A 22253-nucleotide genomic window follows, 5' to 3' on the forward strand; every position below is an offset into this window, starting at 1 on the left:
ATTAGAGGCGAGGATTTTAAATTACCCTATAAAAAGTTGCCTGCCTTAGATTTGATACACTTAAAGGACAAACACCTCTGTCTGTCTTCTTGATAATTCCTACCACATGTTACACTCCAGCGGTTTGTGCAGAAAAGCAATTATGTTACCTCATCAAACTCAAAATGTTTTCTTATCATAGTTTCTCTTATATTACATTACATTAGGCATCTTGGCAGGAAGTCGGTGCCCACCTGAATCATTGCAGAGTGTATCTCTCTATCCTGGCGTGCTAAACACATTGCGTTTGTTGATGTAATTTAGATTGAAATGTATCCAATCATTGGCGGCGGTGGGTATGTGGAGCATATTGTCTGCATGTGTTGTAGTCCATGTGTGTGCGTCCCCCCCTTTACATGTGTACATAATTGTCTGTATGTTTTCATGTTTGCCTCTGCTTGTTAGTGCGAGATGTATTCTTTTTATGTGTCCTTTTGTTTGCGTGTGTCTCTGCATACGTGAGCAGGTATTTAACAAAGGCAAGATGTTTACTTTATTATGAACATTAACAAAAGCCTTCAAAGTTGCGTTCAATGACACTGAGGGGGCTGCGGGTGGCTACATCAAAGCAACCATACCTTCCCCTCTCCCCCTTGTTTTAATGAGAAACAGTACTCTCCAGCCTTGACTGAACTTGCCATCTGTGTGTTTTTGGTAGCTTATATTATTATGTGTGTGTGAGAGGGAGCTGTGCGTCTGCCTATGTAGAAATGGCACCACTACACCAGACAACATATTTATGGAGTCCCATGTTTGATATCCTGGCTATGGGACTTCCTCCTCCACTCCCATATTAGGCTGGATTAACAGTAAACGTAAAGATAAATAGCTGTACAAAAAGCCCTAAATGTCTCGCTGCATGACAGACACTCTTTCACAAGCCCTCATTTCCTCTTGGGACCGGTGTGCAGATCCTGGAAACAAACCACAACAAAGCGCTCTCCATGTGTGTCTCACCTTTGTTGAAAAAGTGCATGAGCAACATGGGGGCCATTTTACAATTGCTATTAGGTAGGGAAAAAAAAGTTCTGTATCGGGATTCCGTCGTCTTAGCTAAATTCAGACCACTGTTCAACTTTTGTGGATTATTGTGTAAGATGCTGATTTAGGACAGTCGTGTAACAGCTTTAAGTGTACTGTTGTCTTGAACAAATCTTAGAGTATGTGAGCACATCTAAAGGGTTCAAAAAAAGAAGAGTAGAAGTCTATTTAAAAGTTGTTTTATGTTCCTCAACAAAGGAATACTTTGCAAGTGCAATTAAAAGAAAACCCTCAAGTTTTTTTTCTTTTCTGTTGACTTATTCCATTTAGCTGCTTGACTGCTTGGTCCTGTTCAATTCGACAGATCAGAGGAAGGAAAAAACAACATCTCCCGACCATGAAAGGCTTAGCCCTATAAGCAAATCAGCCCTTTGTCTTGTCCAATTCAAATAACTCGAAATGTTTGTTTGACAACAGCATTCCCCCCGCATTGTGCCAGAGCCTCCAAAACAAAGACAGATAGGCTTTAAACAAGTCATTTAATTAGCACCGGATCCCAGCTTTCGGGCCGCACCAACCAATTATGCATTCTTCAGGCATGTGTGCAGGTCCTATTTCAGAGCACATCCTCTGCAGCCCCTGTCTCTTACAGTACATCTCTCCCCTTCCATTTAAGAGAAGGTAAATAGCCCAGACAGACAGCTTCATTAGCCAGCGTCTGAAGGAGCGCCCGGGCCGATTGTCGCTTAAATAGTCGGCTTTTTACTGCGGGCCCGAGCCAGGCGACCTCCGATCAATTACAGCTGACATTATTGTTTGTCGTGAGCTTTTTTTTCCTGGACAGAGGGAGAAAAAAAAAAAAAAAGGAGAGATCAGGCTTGAGCTTTGCCTGGAAATGTAATCTTCCCCTCTTGCTTTGGTTCTTTCGCTCCACAAACAATAAATCATTCAGTTGAAGAGATAATAAAGTGCCAAGTAGGAGCTAGTTTAATTTTTGTCAGGGGAAATCTGTCCACAACAGAGTTAAGGCTGCTGCTGTTTTCTATACTATTCTCAATGAGAGTGGCTTAGTCCCCTTTTTTTTCCCTCTGAAGGGTGAGATGGCCAGAAAAGCCTGTTTAGATGAAGATTAACTGCTGCACAAATCACCGCAGCCTTTCATTTCTGTCGCCCAAATAAATCACTCCAGCTTTTATCATTTTCAGACCTTTAGCTACCTACTGTTAACCATTTGCTTCTGATGTAACAGCTTTTTAATCACGTTGTTACCAAGGGCTGTTTTAATTCATTCAATCCATCCTCTGCGATTCAGATCTTTGCTTATCCGTGCGTAAAGTCCCGAGCACCGCGCCGCATAATAGCTGAGCTGTTTATATTGGTATTAAGTGATTTGTAGTTTTAATGATGGTAAATAGGAGTTCACCTTTGCGAGTCCCTCAGGCTTACTTCAGGTAAATTACTCCAAATGCGTTGTTTATGCCCTTCAGGAGAGAGGGAGAGAGGGGGCTGCTGGGAATTCACCTCGCATCAGGTCGAAACTTCCATATTAGAGATAAACAGAAACTGACAAATATGCTTCGGAAGGTTTGCCCACTGGAATATCTACACTATATCAGGAGATTAATGACTCGCGCTATTGTTACTCCAAGCTTAAAGCAGCGCTACTCAATTTCTCTCCTGTTGTTCCTGCCAGAGAGTAATCAAAAGCATTTACGAAAGTCCTTTGGCTTGAGTATTTTATTTTAAGATTATCAGAGAATAACTTACTTGGTACTTACTTGGTGAGTCAGTATTATTTTGGCCCCTTTCTTGGAATTTTTATGCAGAAAAAAAAAATTATATTTGTGCATAATATACCTTTTTGTGGCTGTATGAGTAGCACTGGTGAGATGGCACCTTTACTTTCACTCAGGGTGGCCTCTACAACACTCCTGCTGTTATGTTAGTTGTCTGGTGAGAGGGTCCGTTCATAGTGAAAACCTACCAGAAGCTCTAAAATCAATCCAGAAGTCTTAGAGGCCACTGTGATGGAAAGTAAAGGCGCCATGCTCACCACTCATACATCGCTAAAGGGTCAAATACGCATTTATATATAGACATTTTTTTCAGATAAAAAGTTCCATAATGCACTTATGATATGATTTTTTTTTATAGTTTAAATATCAGCATTTTTGCATGTTACTTTGGTCAAATTATGGGAAATTATGCTCAAGCTGTTAATGGGATTTTCACCAAATACTTCCTGACTCTTTCTTAAAGAGACTAGATGCAAGTTGGTCATTTTATACTCACTACTGCCACCTCAGGTCGTGTGTGTAACTGCAGGTTCTATATTAAGCTCGTGCATGACGGCACTTCAGACCCGAAGTAACAACTCTTTGAGTGACAGTGCAGGATTTTAGAGGCGGTTGGGGTGAATAGGTCTAATTCTATACATTAGGACATGGGTGGAAAATGTAGGGGGAGGAAAATCCTTAGTTTAAACATTTTTAAACTCCGTTTCCTTTAAAGGTGCATTATGCAACTTTTTATCTGAAAAAAAAGTTTATATTTGTGCGTATTTGACCTCGTAGTGGTCAAGCGGCTGTATGTGTGGTCAGCATGGCGCCTTTACTTTCGATTACGGTGCTCTCTACAATGCTCTAGGATCACTTGGTTTTGCAGGATTTCTGATGAGAGGGTCGGTCAGCAGTGAAAACCTTCCAAACGATTGATCCTGGAGCGTCCTAGAAACCACTGTGATGGAAAGTAAATGTGCTATGCAACTTTTTTCACGTCAAAAGTTGCATAATGCATCTTTAAGTAATCATGTATATGACTACTTTTACTAAATGTCTTGGCCACTATACCTACTTTTGGTTCCAGCATAGGTTACACCAAATTTGTAAACCTACCATTCATCAGCATTAGTTGAATCATAAGATTATAACTTTTTGATATGGATTCAGATCGTTCTTTCTAATAGAACATTGAAGACATTGGGGTGTTTTTTGTGATAGAGGATAATTTTTTACCCTCTTTAAGTATGAACAAAGGATTGAAATTCTTCCTCAAATAGTAGTTTTGGTTTTGTCAACACTGTCTGTTTAGGATGTGGAATTTTTCTTTCTTTGTTCATAGCTACAAGACTTTGAGACAGCACTGTACATGACAGAGCCAACATCCTTCTCACCTGGCGTCTTTCAGATGTAAAGGAGCGGGGATTTGGTGGGACTCTTGTTAGCCCGTGGCACATTCCCCCGCAGCCCTTTCAATAGGCTTTTATTGGAGGAACACCGCTTAAGACGGGGTGACATGAAAGGGGCCGGACAAGCACCGAAAGCGAGACTAATACCTCTTAGAGAGTGAACAGAGCCGCTGTGTTTTACTCCAGCGCGCTGTCTGTCAGGTGCACTAACCCTCATATGCGACGTGGAACAAAATCCCAAGTTTTTTTCTGTTTGTGCACGTCCTTATAGTGTATCTTTATGCGCCCTCTGATTGAATGGGTGTAATGTCTCCACCTGAAAAGCAGAGAAAAGTCTCTTCACTCGGGTCCTTGAGTGGCCTTGAAAGGCTGATAGGTAGCCCAGACCTCTCCATGTTGTCCTAGCATAAGTACCCCCGCAATCAGGCCCTCCGTGGTGTTTTTTAATTGAGCTTAGCCCGCTGAGTGGTAATTGATTCAGGCCCGAGCTACAGTCGCGCCACTGATACAAGGTGCTGCTTGGCTTCCGCCTCTCTTTAATCTCCCTCCTTTGCCTTTATATTGTTTGGGAATAGTCGTCACTGAGAAGCTGCATGCCATCTTTCTTATGGAAATCAATGCTTCTTTTTGGGTAAGATAGAGAGGAGAGCTTCTTATGTCCTTTCATTCTCCACCAGTGTCCTTCTCTTTAGAGGCGCTGCCATGCAGATCTCCTTGCCCTTTGGCTACTGATGTTTTCTCACAAGAGAGGAGTGGACTTGTTTGGTGGATTTCTGTCACAGTATTTGCCTTTCTTTCTGTTTTACCTTGAACAGGCCTGCCAAGAGAGAGAATAGAGGAAAAGTGTGTGGAGAAAAAAAAATCAACAGACAAGCTCAATCAGATCCAATAGTGCCTGTGAGGTTTTCTTTAAAGCAACGCATCTGAGTGGCGCAGGAAAGAGACCAAACTGTTCCCAGTCACTTTTGATCCTGCCAGTTCAAAGTCCCTAAAGAGCAGAGGGAGAAGAGGAGGCGCTGGTGGGGTGGGTGGATGGGGGGGGACTGTGGCGGGCAGGGGGGGTCCAGACACCTAGCTCTGACCTTCTGTCTGCACTTGTGTCCTTTAAAGTTGCTCTTGTTTTGATTAAACCATCAGAAAGCATCGTACCAGGCTCACTAACTGTGAACCCCCTATGGTATCTTTATTAGGCGTTCTTTACATTTCCAGACTTCTAATGTCTTCCATTTCCACCCATTAGACGTCTGTGGTGAGGCGGAATTGAATAATTTAAAACATTTGTAAGATATGTCTGATGTTGTAATAGAATAATTTGTGTGGATACAGAGAATGAAAAATCTCATTACTGTGAGCCTTCTTTTGGTCTTCCACTTTACTCTCTGGTCGGAAGGCTTCTATATTTAGCCTTAAGTCGGTGTAATACTGCGCTCTACATGTTTGTCTAAGTTTAACTAGTCTTTTGGGTAATGGCGCATTTTGCTTCCACTTTTTTTTTTTTTGTAGAGTAAGTAAATATTGAAACAATTTGCATAATATGCCCTTTTTATTCACCATGGAATAATTGATGTGTCTTTACTACTGTGCAAACTTTGATATTGGAATCACCGTGCATATAGTTATTATAATACTAATTTTCTTAATAATTATTACAATAATATCTATTATTCACATATGCAGTAAAACATTAATATGTATTATGTTGGCGTAGAAAGATACCCAAGAAGCAATCAATTTAAATTATTCAATTTTGGGGCTAATGGGTGGCAGTACAAAGCTTTAGTGTTATTGGATGGGGAGTTTAAAGGCTACGAGTGTGGCGGGAATACTGATGAATGAGCTGACTTTTCCACTCAAGTTTCCCCTTTGAGTATTGCCCTTATACGCTTCATTGAGTAACCAACTACCTCTTTATGCATTTCAGGCCTAGAACTACCCTTTATGATGATGCCACACCCCCTGATCCCTGTCAGCCTGCCCCCTGCCTCTGTCACCATGGCGATGAGTCAGATGAACCACCTCAGCACCATTGCAAACATGGCCGCTGCTGCACAGGGCCAGAGCCTGCCCTCCAGAATGGTCACCTCAGTTATCAAGGTAAATTTTAATACACGGAAAAGTAATATCCAGGATGTTACCGTGTTGTTTTGTCAGGCCTAGTGGATATTTATTTTGGCTGTGTGCCGTTGTGCTTCCAGGGGTTGCAGGAGCGTATACAGGACAGCCCGTCTCCTGCTCCGTCTTTAGAGGACAACAGACGGCCCGGCAGCCAGCCGTCGTCCCACCGCAGCAGCAGTGTGTCCAGCTCCCCAGCCCACACAGAAAGCTCCTCAGACAGGATACGTACGTCCCTATATGAGCTCAAAATACAGAGAAACAGTGAGAGAAAACCTATAAACACTACCTTTTCTATTGGCTTTCCCCTTTATGAAAAATATCTCATGTTTGCTCTTCCTCTCCACAGCAGCACATCACAATGGCCTGTCCATGAACCATGCCCTGCTCGGTCTGTCCCCCAATATCCCTCCGGGGCCCAAAGAAGGGGACCTGGCCCATGACATGAGCCATGAACTCAAGCGGATGCATGCTGACAAAGGTGAGAGTTTACTCAAACCGAGATGCTACAGATATCATGTTTATTTTACACAAATCATTACAGTGTGCAGAACACACTCACCGCAGAACCGAAGTGCCATCTTTTACTGAAGAAAGATTTAGAAAACATGAACATAAAAATCATTTATGAAACAGAAAGAGTCCTGAAATGCACTATGCCATAAATGTACTGTATGATTTCACTCTCCTACTACTTTATTTATTCTTCACTTTGTCATGTTAACTTCTGCGCTGGTACTGGATCTGGAATATTAAAATGCAAAACTTTAAAAAAATATATGTATATTTATATATCATATAGTGACATCCACAGACCAGACCTTTCAGTTTTGATTGATTCTAAAAATCTCTCTTTCCTGAATGCACAGTAGACCATTAGACATTAGTTGGATGTTTTCCTGGAGGTCAAACATATGCTGATCCATAAAGCAGCAAGGCCAGCACAAACCGATTTCTTATTAATTGCTGGCATTATTTGATTTTCATTTTGCTGCGCTTGTAAAAACAACGAGAAATGGAGAAACAGATCTAAATCTTATCTAAGCATGGTGGATTAGCTACAAAATGAAGCAAATAATAGATTTGAGTATTCTCTGTTGGTTCGCGGCAGAGCTGCTGTGGGTGATACCGCGAGGAGTGTGGCTCGATAATGATATTAAAACCACTATGGAAATCAGTGGGCTGTGAGCTCCCTGTTGGCACCGCTGACGTGAAGATCAGTGTTGGACCTTCGCTTACTGGGTGTGAAGTAGTGAATAGTAATAATTAGCAGGATCACGGGCTGAATTTATGGGTCACAAACTGTCTGTCTGAGAGGGAGGGGAGAGGGGGGAGGCAAAGCAAACACCGGTATCTACTTGCCAAATGAACTCAGATTCTCCTTATTCCAGCAAAAGAGGCTCTTCCGCAGTCAGATAATCAGCACAAATGGATTGTAATTTCTTCGCAATATTGAAGGAGAAAGCAAATGACCCGGCAATCCACACCAATTCTGCCTTGTTGACCTACACACATCCACTGGCAAACACGGCGCGTATTATCTTTTAGATTGTCAATTCCTAATATGTCACTGGACTTGATTAGGATTCTGAGCTCTCCAGCGTGTGCACCAAGGGTCTCGGGCTGCAGAAAACATTTTTATAAAATAACCCATTAATGCAGAGGAGTGCAACTAAATTAGTTACCAATTTGCTGAGCATGAATTAATGAAGAGAGCTTCTCCCGGCTCCCACAGTTGTAATTTTCATAATAACCCCAGACCTTTATTTGGCAGGTTGTTTAGTTTTTTCGTTTGAAGGTTTTCATTAGTCTAATGAGGACTGTGCAAGGGCGAGCAGTCAGCACAATTTACATGAGGAAGCTATCATAATAAATGAGGCAATTTGAATAACATGCACAGGTTTATGCGGCGAGATAAGAGAGATTGTAGCCAGCCCCGATTCGGAGGTAACCAATACATTAGAACCAACTAATATCCAAAGTAATTCCAATAAAAGCTTTAAGTGAAGGGAATAAAATTAATGATAGATATATTGAACTGTAATGATATGATACATGATGCATTAGATTAATAAAATAATGTCTTCCATTGTTGTAATAGAAGGACTCGGCCTGGCCATGCGGAGCTGTGTTTATGACAAGCTTTTTAATTAGGCTCGTTCACGGCATCAGTTTGTTTAGATAAATGAGATAACATTGCAATGGTTTAATGATAGCTCTCCACTTGTTTGATCTTTATGATTCTGGCAGAGCATTAAATTAATCTCTCGTAGTGCGCTCTTAGAAGACGCAGAGGAAGGATGCCCTGTGTTCATATGGAGCCGCTTTAAATAGACAGACACCTCAGTGATGGCGGCTATAACACACGTCTGTTTCATGTCCCCTCTGCCGATGAAGGACAAAGACTGTTTGTTGTCCATTAAAAGCCTCTTTCCAAAGTTGTGTCACCAGTGCAGCCTAACCAGATGGTAGTTTTTGGGGGGTTGTTGTTTGAACTTGATTATTTTTTGTCCAAAATCTGCCAGCAAAAAAGAGACAGAGAGAGCGGGGAAAAAAAAGATTAGATGGTGTTTGAGGAAAAAAGGCTAGCGGAAAGCTAAGTGTTATCTCACATGTGACTAATTGAATTGCTTCAAAGAGAAAAGTGTGCAGCACGAGCTTCCGACAAGCCTCTGTCTCGTGAAACAGCAGGTAGCTGACAAACTAGGGGAAATGGGCCTTTGGCTGTAAACTTACTTTGGACGTCAAACACTTGACATCGTTTTATTTCCTCGGGGAGAAGGTGTTTGAAACAGAAGCCATATGCATGTACATCGAAGTTGTTTTGCAAATACCATGTGGCATTTCAAGTTTTAACAACTGAAATCACCACTTGACTACCTACTTACTGCAAGTAAACCTGCCCTATTGTTCAATTTGAAATACTGGGGGAGCACAGACTGTATGTAAACTGATTCTGTAAGCCATATTTTAAAAGCGAGTGAATCACCCGTAATGTGATATTGGCACTTCCCTTCTAAATGTTATATATCCGCGTTGACACAACAGGAGATGCACTCGTAATGTCCTCTCCGGCACAAATGGAAGCCTGTGGTGTATTATGTCACCTAAAGGTGCACCATTTCATACCTGCTATCATCAGAGCAATCGTCTCTGCTCCTGATGACCACAATGAATGATTTTCTTTCTCTCTCCATTTTAATATATTTTTTTCAAACCACACCTTTTTCTCCAACAGGAAGCAGATAAGGGCTGTGATCCGCTTAAGGCTGGTGCTCTGTCTGTAGTCCCAGCTTTCAGTCCGAATGATTAAGTGTCCAGGTAGCACAGTGTCACAGTCTATTAACATACAGCTGCTTTGGGCAAGGACCTGTAGTTACTGGTGGTGAGAACAGAGATGTAGTGCAGTGATTCTCAAATGAAGTGCGGGGACCAATGATGATACGCAGCTTCTTTCTAATGGTAGGATTCTCAGAAGGGCAACGGTTCTGGCAATGGTTAGGTCTAGAGTGCCGTATTTTCTGGACTATAAGTCGCTCTGCAACAGCCAAAAAATGCATAATAAAGAAGAAAAAAAAACGGGCATGGAGGCGTTACTGCACCGTTTACAAGCCTCTCCTGGCAGCACGTTGTTCAAGCACCCATTTGCAAACTTGTTCCTCTAGCTGTGGCCATCTAGCTTTTAGCCCGCGATTAGCTTTTTTTGTTTTCTTCATTGCAGTAAGAATTACCTCTGCTTTTCGCCAGTCCCTCACAAGCTTCACGCTCACTCCACATTTTTTCCCTGCTGTTCGGTTACCGTTTTAAAAATGTTCTGTGGTACAGGAGCAGCAGATACTGGTACACAAGCCTAGAGCGCCCTCTAGCAAACATGTGAAATTACATATTTTGATATATAAGTCACACCTGAGTATAAGTTGCACCCCCAGCTAAACTATGAGAAAAAGTGTGACTTATAGTTCAGAAAATACGGTAGTCATGCTTAAGGAACAAATCATCTTGTGCTAAAAGATGAGCAAGTCCTGATTTAAGTCCCTTTAGTCAGTGTCTATACTTCGTCGTTGTCAGTGTAAAAAAACACCCTTAGAGATGCACTAAAGGCAACATGGAGGAGTTTTGGAAAGCTGGAAACGAACATCTAATTATCCTGTAAATGGGAAGCTGGTTCTACCTCCAGAGCATCTTTGATTATAAAATCAAAACTTCTACCCTACTTTTTTTTTTTCATCTTAAAACAGGCAACAAGTAAAAGCAAGTGTGGCAACTTTGGCCTGGCTTAAGTTTGAATGCGTTGCCCTTTTGAACATTCTACACATATACATGCTACAGTATCATTAAAAAGTTGAAAAAGTGCACGCTCTTCCTCTTCATCTTCTTGACTTTAATGCGATGCGTTTTGTTCGGTCCTCTCGATGTCCTTGGTGCTCACTGCGCTTCAAACACAATGCTGACTACCTGACTTTCCCCCCCCCCACCCCCTTCAACTCAGGAGGCGAGATCATTAGCCATCACAAGCCTCAAATGCGACTTGGCAGACAATAATGCTTTATGATCAAACAACTTGTCAGTGCGTCCCGTCGAAATGAAAGAGTGCAAAAAAATAATTCAATACAGGATCAATCACATTTCCTTAACCCCCCCCCCTCGCCCTGCGTGCGTAGAGAGAGAGAGACTGCTGATGGTGCATAGTGGGGCTATCCCTCCAGGACACAGGAGTTCATTTGGATATTTGTTCTCCCCTCATGAATGTTCCATTGCGTGACACCATCTCCTGCTAATCACATTTCACTGTGAAAAGGTGGAGGTGGCGGGGGAGGGTGGGGGGGGGTTGGTTGATGCTTTTAGGGACGTTGAAAAGAGAGAGGTTCTTTTTAATCTTTGAAATGCCTCAAAAGTGACAGAATGCTTTCTCCTGCCAAGACGTGAGCCTCGGATGGGGAGATAAATATGCTGTGGTCAGCTAAGTGTATCTAGTGAGCAGAGAGGCAAATTTAATAATGCATTATCATTCACTGGCGAAGGTGAAATCTCCCTGTCCATCAGAAGGCTCAGGCCTGTTTCATGTTACCCTTCACTGCAAATGAACAAGTGCTTTACTCAGCCATACCAGAGATGCACAGTAGGCACTAGGCACGGACGCCCCGGCTATATGCTGTCAGGAAAACAGCCCGTAATCAAAGCCACCATCTTGACTGGATACATTAATGACTTGAGCTTTGGCTAGATAAAAGTATTAAAAGGTGAGTGTTTTCAGGCCTCTTCATTCTGTCCTATACAATTTGTTTCTATTGGTAAAAAAAAATTCGACCCCACATTGCGTACAAATCTTGAAAAATATGAACAAATTAAAGCAAAAATGTTACGCCGATAATGTGTCTTCTAAACCTATGCAACTGCACACTTTTTCCATTCATATGTTGTGCATATATGAACGTTCATAAAAATGTAGGCCAGAAAGGTTTTGCCTCTCTTTGTATCTGGCTTAGTCCGGATTCTAAAAAAATTTAATAAATAACAACATAACAGAGGAATACATTTTAAATACTTTCTGACCCCACTTAATATATGTAACATTTGACATCCTCTGCTTTAACAACTCCTCACTATCTCAACTAAACATGAAGATAAATAGAATTGTCTTCTCACTGCTTAAAATCATCCTCAGTATAATGCAGTCCATACACAGATCAGTCGTAGCATTAAGACCTGACCAGTCACATTAAAAAGTGTAACAGCCCCTTACAAATTGTGACACATAAGATACTGTGGTGTGTGGAATACTCTGACTGTTTCCACCTAAACTCCTCCGCCATTTTTAAGCCTTCACTCCTCTCATGAATCACCTATGACCGCTTCACCTTCACCACAGAACAGACCACTGCAGAATGGCAACACCCCTGAGGGAAGCTCTCACCCACTGACAATGAATCCAATGTAAAACTTGTTTAAAGACTTGCCACCAAATGTATCCCACTGACTAAATTTGAAGAGATCATCTGATACATACTTGAGTGCTTACTTTTTGGGATTTGTCACCCGTAGTTCAAACTTAACAAGAAAAACAATGACTTTTTATTGAAGTATGTTTGCTATGAGAGTTATTCAGAAAGATTATTACAAACATTTCCTTGACAACAGTAACCTTCATCTTCTTCCTTCCTGTGAACACAAGGTGCGTTTTAACATATCTGAGCATCTGCCGTTATGCAGATCGTGCCAGAATATTTACCCCGACGCCCTTGGACAACAGCGTTTAACAATTATGAAGATTAGGCACAATGCTGGAAGAAAAAAATTTGTGATTCAAAACAATACATATTTCCGCTGCGGCAACTGGTGCGGACAGATAAGGTTGACCCTGAATATGCATTTCTGTACTTTTTCCGACAAAACATTCCGCGAGGTTGTTTGTCTAATTTCCTATTTACATGTAAACAGTAATTAAGTGTTGCTGCCGACATGCCAGGGCCGGGCTGTGCCAAGGTAAACAGCCGCCTTAGTAGTTCGCCACAGTTCATCATGTTTACAGACTCGCGCCGCCTGAAGAGTGCTGTTTGTGAGCTCTTTCCTTGGCAAAGCCCATAAAACTGCACCGATCGGCTGCCGAGCGCTCAACAATCCGGCTCTTATCGTCTGCGAGTCTGCGCTGACTTGAGGACATTGTGAGTCAAACCTTTAAATTTTCACTCGCCGATAATTACGCCGCTATACTTGAGCTTTTATATCCTTTCACAGAGAAAGTAAATCATTCCTAATAAAGAGGGGAAGAATGGGGGGCGGAGGGAGAAGTGCTTGAGGACTAATTCTCTTTGCCCTCCTCCCTCGCCGTTCCTCTATTCTGCTTTTTGAAAAGGCTTCCCATTCTCTGAGAATTCCAGTCACCTTGACTTTGCAGCTACTGCCTCATAGTCTTGTTGCTTATCCCGCCTAAACCCGAGCCTGTCAATTAGGTCTTTAAAAATTAATCTCTTTAACTGGAAATACCATGCCAGCTTTTCTTTCCGTCTGCAAATGAAGTGTTATTAATTCACACGGAGCAAAGCCAGTGTTGTGAATAATGTTATCAAAACAGATTTCGACACGTTTAACACGTCGCTTCTATTAAAACCTATTAAGTATTTTTATAACTGTGAAACCGGGGCTAACTAATGGATTTGCATGTGTTTCTTTGAGGCTCCGACAGCGGGCCAAGTGCGTCTTCAAGCCAGAGCGTTTGAAAGTTTACATTTCCCGTTTCTTCATGTTTGCTTCTTTCATCTGGATTTAAAAGCAGCTCAGTATATCCAAAGTCTGGATTAGCGCCAAGCTTCGTCGACGCTACACAAAACAGCCCAGCCTCTCTCCCTTAAGGATTGCAATGGCAGCCAATGACACTACAGTAATTTCTCCCTCTGCCCCCCCCCCCCTCCCCTCCCTATACATAATGATCAAGCAGCAAGGCTATCTGGCCCGGCACACCGAGCTAATACTTGTTCTATTACAACCCAGTGATTATGGGGGATTTCCTCAATGTTTGTTTGTTTGAATGTTTAATTATCAATATGTAATTGACATGCACATGGCGATGTAGGGGAACATATTCTGGTGGCATATTTTTTGACTGTGAACGCACATCGCTATCGGTTGGAAACAGCGCTCCCGAGACTCTGTCGAAAGTTAAGCCGCACCGAGGAGTAGCTCTAATGAATTAGTAAAGTCCAAACAAAGACGAACCAAACAAAGCGCGGGGACATAAATGGCTCGATGATTAGTGGGTCAGAGAGATTAGAAGGGTATACAGTGCAAATGATCCCCCTCTGAAAATACAAATAATTCAGCCAAAACGACCAATCGATAGTCAAGGCCGTTTTAATCTCTGGGATTGGTCCGTCGATACGTGCGCGTGGTCAATGGAGGTCAATGTGCAAAGGCGATGCAAACACCTTCAAAGAACCTCGAGTCTGTAGTCAATAGCGGGAATCAGAAACCCATGCATCCGCGCCTGAGGTTCTCCTTTTGTTCCAACTGTGTGTCAAATCTAAGGCTGTGGATTTACACCAGTGGCCTCTGACCCTTTACTGCCTTGAAAAGGGGCTCAGTATTATCATTTTCCAGTATCCAGTTATCATTGTAAGGTTCACACTTTTACTGTTCATTTTAGTGGCATATTGCCTCATTCAGAGACCACATATTTCTGAATAAGAGCAGAAAAGTTACTCTTACTCATTCCATTGATGTGACTTTTACCAGCCCCCCCCCCCCCCCCCCCTCTAAAGCCTTTGCCTGGCATTTCTTTCCTTGAATATCTGCGAAAGTCAGAGTACATTTAAGTGTAATTCGTGCCGAAAGACCTGTCTCCCGCACACAAATGCCATCTTCCTATCGGGTTAGGAGCTGATTTGAAGGTGTGAAACAAAAGTCTCTGTATGCTTTTATGCAGTCATCACAGTCAGCCAAGCCTGTAATCCTCCGAGGTCCGATAATGACATAGCCCCTGCATTTATTACATGGAGGAGAGGAGAGAGGGAAAACGCTGACTTTGAACAAATGAACACTCTGACCTTTATGCAATAAATATGACATGGGCCGCATAAAAAGACAAGATATCTTCCTCCTGAATGGAAGTCAACACGGATTCTGCTCCCCCGTCGCTTGCTCGCTGTTTCGAATTCTTTTTTTCCCCTTACTGCCGGCTTTCCGCTATTATTTTATATATTATCTGTAAAACCCTGATCATTGTGTCTTCAATAAGTAAGCATTGGTTAAAAAACTGAATGTATTTTAAAGTACTTTTATATTGCTTATTGCATACACCTAATAACGCACTTTCACAGCATTCTCGCCATCTCTGATAATTATAATAGTGTTATTGGCACACTTTTAAAATCCGATTGCCATTATAACATGACTCTCCTTTTGATGATTTACACTGGTGAAGTGAACATAGTTCACCAAATGATTCAGTTATACATTGTTTAAAAAAAAAAAAAAACAATATTAGGTATAATTATAAAGTGGTATTCAAATCGAGTATTTCTACATTAAAACAAAACACACCCTTAAAACTGTCTGCATTTGGCAAACGTTTAGTGATAACCCTTTTTGTTCAAAAGAAAAAGAAAAAACTTGCTTACATTCTCTTTAAGGCCCTGGGTTATAGAAGAGCTATGCGTGCTCTGTATTCAAATTCCTCTTTTAAACTTCACTTGTGTGCAATTTACAGCTTTGAAGCAATAAAAGATATTCAGTGTGTGTCAGTGAAGCAGGGCAGTTTTACCAGTGAGAATCAGCCTTTCACTGTGCCTTTTGTATCTCAGTGTGATCCCAATTGAGCAACCCGATTGTCTTCTTTTGTCACCTCGCGCCGCTGCGATGACAGTAAAGGATTTATGGTTATTTCCTCCATGCAGCCTGTCCATCTGTGGCTCTATCTTCATATGGCCTTGAGAATACGATTCAATTTATTAAGGCAAAGCAATGGACTCATTACTTTAAAAAGGTGGCAAGAGAGAGAGAGAGTGAGCGGGAGTGAAGTGACACACTGAATTGGTTATTAATGGAAAGGCACAGCCATAGGGCAGTTGAAATTTAATGATATCCTACAAGAAAATATGAGGGTGTCAGTCTCCAAAAAGTCATGCTAAATGTCAACATTTTAAGGTCTCGCTGCTAATTTTATGCCTGTGCACAGTAATGTTTTGGAGAGCATTTAGGAAACACGGCCCAGTGGCCAGCCTGATTATCCTGCTCACCTTCTCGGCTCGCTCCAAATAGGTTTGTGCAGCAAGCGATTTCATCTCTAAGTGAAAGGAACATTAGGGAGGGGAGGACGAGAGCGATGGAGGAAAACACGGCGTTTGATTTTCATGCTGTGATAAGAGAGTGGGAGCCAAATGTTACCTGTTAATCTAGCCCAAACCGACCGGGGCTCTTGACTTTGTCCCCCAGCAGGGATGGGGCAAACACTCATTTTCCTCTCTCCGTGATGAAAAGGAAATTAGCTTAAATGTGATGAGGGCACATTATGTGTGTGGGGCGTGTGCGTAATGACTGTGTGACTGCAGTTGTCTCTTTCTTTGTGCATAGGACGGTGCACATGTGCAGCACATATGCACTCTGAAGGAATGTCTCATGTATGGATCATCTCACTCAGAGCTACACATCTGCAGAGCTTATACAACTTTGAAGAGAGCTGACCTCTACATTAGTGGAGTCATGCTCCATCATGTTCACTAACACACATGGACTTGTTTGTGTAGTAACAACGACAAAGCTAAATAACTATTGTCACATACATGACTTTCCTTTTAAGGACATCTATGTTTTAGGCTTAAGGTTTTTGTTATTTTTGGAAGCCATTTAGATTATTACATTTCTCACTTCTCACTCAATCTCCCTTTGTGTCCTACTAACAGTTTTAACTTGTCATTGAAATGTAAAATGCATATATATGGAGCAGTTAAAAACTTGAAAAGCTGAATTGACTTTTCCTCCAAGGCCCTGTTAAGTGCCGACAACATTTGCAAGATAAGCCGACCTCATATTTTTTTTAAAGCACTTAAACTGCATGCAACTACTTTTTCTGCCGAGCTCGGCACCACTGCATTCGTACCAGTGGACAGATATTTTCCTTGACAAGATTTTCCAAATCCAGTGCTTTAAGTGCAGGTAGAATAATGCTGTGTTGGCTGCTAATGGCTGTCCAAGAGGTCATAACTACTCCATTTGAAGGAGGCTGGTTTCTCCGCAGACCTGGCAGGTCAAATCAAATGTAATTGTGCAGTGAAAAAGCAATGGCTTGCTTTGTGTTGGCTGTGCTGACAAGCTCCAGGTTTAGCATTCACTTCTCCTGCTGGGAGGAACACAGGTTTGCAAGGACAAAGGCTTCACCTGTCAATATATCACACTGACTGGCCAGCCAAAAGCCCCGCTCCCTCTTCCCTTCTGTCAGCCTTTCATTGTGCACGCAGCATCCTCTGCAGCCTCCTCCTCTCTGAGCCGCTCCTATCTATCCATCCATCTTCTGTCTTCAGCATCTATCTCTTACTCTCGCCATCTTTCTGTCCTCTTTCCCTCTCTGCTTGTGTGTGTCTTCCTCTCCTTCCTCCTTGTGCACACTGCCTTCGTGTGAGGACTCAGCTGAAATGTCCCGCGGGAGCCAGTTTCAAACACAGGAACCAGAAACATATGGCACATTTTCAACTCCCAAGGTCAATTACAGCTATTTATCCAGAGATCGCAGCTAAATTTCCCAAGGTTTCTTCTAGATTTACCACAGATTGCAATGTGTGTCTGTCACATTTTAAATCAGGCCACTTTCCCCGACTCTCCTTCACTCCCCCTGACTTTCCATCAAATATTTCAAAGGCTTCGGAGTGGGTTTTCGACATGTTTTATCTCTGCTTATCATATGCCCTATCTGTTTTTGCCTCAGCATGGCTGGGTCCAAGTGGCACTTGCTACACAAATCTAATAACATGTAAATTGGAGATAAGCCCAGATCCCTCCAAGTGATATTTTTTACATTCATAGTTTGTCAAGTCAATTCCTAGGCCCCTGTTTTAGCAGCACAACACATGAGGAGTGAGAAAATTAACTGGATAGGTGATTCATCATTGCTAGCACACTGTCAAGGACTCCCTCTGCAGCTATTGAGAGCAGGCTGGAAGAGGAGGAGGCAGAGCAGGAGGAGGGGGCCGTTGTTTTAAATTATGGCATTTCATTCAAAATGCATTGTATTTACAGCGGCCCATTTTTATTTGTGGCTCCTATTATCCGCCGAAACAGTTGTGCATGAAATGTTATTTGTGACAGGGGTGACCTGTGAGTGTTTTTCCACACACTATTTCATAGTGGGGGCCTTAACTGTACTTTTAGCGTACGGTGCGCACAAGAGGCTGTCACAGCTGCTGTTGGCAGCCGAGCTGGTGGAGAAATATCACCTGGAAACAGAGCACTCCAATCCACCGGCCCCCATCACTCCAACGCCTGTCGCTCTAATTAAGTTGAAGTCAATGATTCTGGAGCGATGGTGAGAAATAAACATGCAAACACATGCCAGCCACTGGAGCCAGCACTGGGAGAAAGGGAGGTTCATCTCATTTTAGTGGTGGGGCCAATAGAGGCTTAGAGACACAGATCTAGATCATTTTCCAGCAGAAATGTGTGCTTTAGTTTGATTAAGCCACTTTGATTATATTGATTAAATTAGCCACTTATTAGCGGACTTCCTGTTTTGAAACATGCCAAGATTTATACCAAGCTCCAGTGGAAATGTTATTTGACAGGGCGGCTGTATGGTCGTTGGAGTCTGTCGAACAAAACACGCTGTTTGCTTTTCCCGAAGCATGACAGGTTGTTTCCCTGCAACAAAGCCATCAAATATTCTGTGTGATCCAACATTGTGTTGGAGGGAAGGCCTGCTGAGTGGGAAGCCTGAGTTTGTTAAAGCAATGATTTATGATTAATGCCAACACTAAATAAGGGACAAAGTGCCTACAGTACAAATCAATTACAAAGCTCCAACAGCAGACCTTTCCCTGAGGTCTCCTAACGTCTCGAGTTGTTATGGTGATTTTATTGGAGGTGGGTGATGCATGCATATAATGCCTGCCATACATCTATATCAACGTGAGCTGGAGCCAACTGTAATGCTTTTGATCTTTGATTAGTTCTGTTATTGAGATAAAATAGGACTTTCATGTAGAGCCTGTGTGTAAGGAGAGTGCATTTACATCCCCACCCAGACGCCCACCGTAAACTCTGACAGGACTGCACCAAACAAAACAAATTACCACAGGAGTGGCTTCTTAAAAGTAGGCAATTCATTATTTTTATGAAGTCAAATTATAAACAAATTTTAATCCATTAGGCAACCATCCATTCTAATTAATCAACAGGAGTGAACTCCATCTGAAAAAGAGAAAGGTTGTTTACTGTCTCCACGGACCAGCAGTGCATATTTCACGTCTCCCCTCTACGAACAAGAAAAAAGATCTCCAAATTACAAACCTAAACTGTGAATCTGAGCACTCGACTTTTTGGCTCAGAGATGTTTCCAGGGCATTTGCAGATGCTTGAAATAATCTCCAATGTTTTTGCTCAATCTGCTCTGAGGATGGGTGAAATAAATACTTTAAACTAATTAATGTAAGACCAGCTGTTCCCCGCACTTGGCTGGCGTTGGTGAATATTGATGGGAGGGAGAGGAAGGGCTGTTCAGCTCCGCTCACTGTTTGTACAAGACTCAGTCTGCCACATAAACACTGCTGAATGCTGAGGAGAGCTGCAGTTTGGTGACACACTGAAGGTTCTACAATGCAAAGATGGTTTTGCCCTTCATTTACATTTAAATACAAATATGGATTTTAGGTGGATGATGGCTTCAAGTGTGAGCCCATTGTTGCATATTGCCTTCTCATCTATCATGTAGTGCAGTGGTTGGCCTGGTCCCTCCTCTCTGCTCCTTTCCTCTGAGCCCGCTGAGAGGCTGGACAGCAGATGGCAGGGCCCTACCCCTCTGCTCTGATGAATGGTGGATGATGTCATCTTGGTTTGACAGGCAGCCGTGCGTGCGTACACAAAGGAAACCCTCACCCCTGGGGTCTATCTTCAGGGCCTGCTTCTGAGTTTGGAGCCCATATGACATCTCTTAAAAGCGAGGGGAAGCGGGATTTATGTCCAGGTTAATACTATTTAGCCCTGCACTTGAGCAGGCCTTGAGAACATGCAACAGCACAGAATCTCTTGATCGACCTCTGACAGGGTTAAAGTGTAATCATAAATTCTGTGCTTTAAAGGTAAACAATCAAATGGAAATTATTTCATTGTCCCTTTCTTTCAGAAGACAACCCCCTGTGCACCCCAACAGCAAGAGACAGCTACGAACGATTGTCATTGGCTGGACAAGCTCTGCCCCCTGGCTTTCCATCACCTTTCCTCTTTCCAGATGGCCTGTCGTCTATAGAAACGCTGCTCACCAACATACAGGTAAAGACCGAAGCACTTAACATGACTAAACTCTTTTCAAATTCTGTACAACAATTGGGCTTAAATAGAATTATTTATTCCTTAATATTTCCCTTCAAAAGGAGAGCGATCCTGACACAGTTTCACACATACTTTACTCTCAATGGGCGTGAAGGCATGTGAAAATGCAATCAGTCAAAGTCTGACATTTATTTAATGCAAATATTTACCAATCACAACTTGTTTTTCTGAACTGTCTTCACCTACTGTACATTATAAGAAACCACGTCACACTGTTTACTCAATTTTCAGTCCTGCCTTTTCTATTAATCGCTGATTGACTTGGCAGGGTCAAGAGACACTCAGACACGCTGTTTTTTAATATAAAGTATGCACAATGTTGTATGCAAAGAAAGAACCCGCAGCCTTCAGGACTGCTTTGAAATGTTGCAGTATCTTAATTCCGTGCTTCAGTAAATACAGAAGTAAATGTCAAAAAGCTTTGCCATTGCTCGCATCCTCAAACCACAATTTTGACAAGGTTTTGGACACGATCGCACACCTCCCCCATTAGAGCCATTGAAGCATTAGTGTTAACACCTAACTTCACAAAGATTAAAAAAAAAAAAACACATTTGGCTGCGTCGATGAGTGTAATGATGTGTGTAGACTGCTGCCCTTCTCATTGCACTCGTACCACGGGCATCACAGCCTCGCTTCTCCTTTTGGCTTCCAGTGGTAATTAGGAAGCCACAAGTACAAACCCGTCATCAGCCTCCCAACACTCTTCTAAGTCATCCCTGATAATGATCACTGTGTTGAATATTTATACACAAATCAACAAAATGAAACCAAGCAGAAAATTAAGATAAAGCAACTTAGAATAAATTGGGGTCAGAAGACTCCACAATTAGTAAGTTATAGCCCAGTGCATTTGATATGATTGCGCGCGGATGGGGAATTATCGAGAGCGGAGTGGCTTCGCGGGGCTGGGATGCGCGCTGTTTGCCGTGTACGTCTCAATCCCGAACTATCTGGAGTCCATTTGGGATAACAGACACATGATGAGAAACTTGTCATTCTTATTATTCATTCCTGCTGAGCCGTTTCGCCGAGCTTGAAAGAGACTGTCTCGGTATATTTATCATAATACGGCGGTCTGTCAATGCAAAGAAGGAGATGAAGAAGAACAAGAAGAAGAAGAAGAAGAAGAAGAGGAAGAGGCGAGGGGGAACTCCAGAGGATGAAATGTTAAAGATATCAGAAGGAGCCATTGTGGAGAGGGAGGTGTGACCTTGCCTGTAAGATCCCTGTTAGCCTCTGCTCACTGAACTTGGTGTCATCCGGTTTACTTTGACGGATTTGTACAGTGCCTTTGTGCTGCCAAGTGCTAAAAGGAAAGTCAGAGTTAAGTGCCCCAGCAGTACTCTATGGCCAGGCAGCAACCTCAAAAGTCTTTCTGATGATCCATTCCAAGTTTTACTAAAAGCAAAATACAGAAGATACGCACACATCACTTTACAGCACAGTGATAGCATGGTAATAAGCTGGCTATACCTGAAGATGCAATAAGACGGTATTGTTACTTGGGAACAGGACTACTTTATATCAGAGTAATATGACTAATTATAACCCTTACCAAATCGATAACCCAGTGTAAAGATTGGAAAATACCAGGGGGGAAAAAGTGCTGCAAAATGTGTTGAGGGTTACTATGTCTTAAAGCTAAGTCCAGCCCCACAAACACAATTCAAGTCATAAATGTATCCAAGCTAATGCATGCTGTGAGGTACAGGATGTGTTTTGATAGTAGCATTAAGTAAAAAGTCTCTTAATAAAGCAAGCAAGCGTGAGCAAACTTCCTTCAAACGTAACTTGTCCTGTCTCTTAATCTGTTCCCAATGCCTTCCCTGCTTGTGTTTTATAGCTTTGACCAAAAGGGGGTCAGACGACACTTGGGGCTGTCACTGTCTTTCATTAATTCATC

General features: G+C 42.3%; 1 protein-coding gene and 1 long non-coding RNA gene across 6 annotated transcripts in view; one reads left to right on the plus strand and one right to left on the minus strand.

Moving 5' to 3' along the window:
• The window catches only part of dachd (dachshund d), a 97671-nt gene that overhangs the window by 62967 nt on the left and 12451 nt on the right, over positions 1 to 22253 (plus strand). The window contains exons 4-7 of one of the 5 annotated variants that reach the window (XM_079563540.1): positions 6129 to 6301; positions 6403 to 6583; positions 6669 to 6800; positions 20145 to 20287. In XM_079563540.1, coding sequence (XP_079419666.1) covers positions 6129 to 6301; positions 6403 to 6583; positions 6669 to 6800; positions 20145 to 20287 — 629 coding nt within the window. Of the gene's footprint in view, positions 1 to 6128; positions 6302 to 6402; positions 6584 to 6668; positions 6801 to 20141; positions 20288 to 22253 lie in introns of all 5 variants that reach the window. The other 4 variants (XM_079563538.1, XM_079563539.1, XM_079563541.1 and 1 more) reach the window with 4 other exon arrangements.
• The window catches only part of LOC306968219, a 307048-nt gene that overhangs the window by 36244 nt on the left and 248551 nt on the right, over positions 1 to 22253 (minus strand). The gene's annotated exons all lie outside the window — the stretch shown is intronic.

The sequence above is a fragment of the Gobius niger genome (genome assembly GCF_951799975.1).
Source record: "Gobius niger genome assembly, chromosome: 9".
In the NCBI taxonomy this organism is placed as follows: Eukaryota; Metazoa; Chordata; class Actinopteri; order Gobiiformes; family Gobiidae; genus Gobius; species Gobius niger.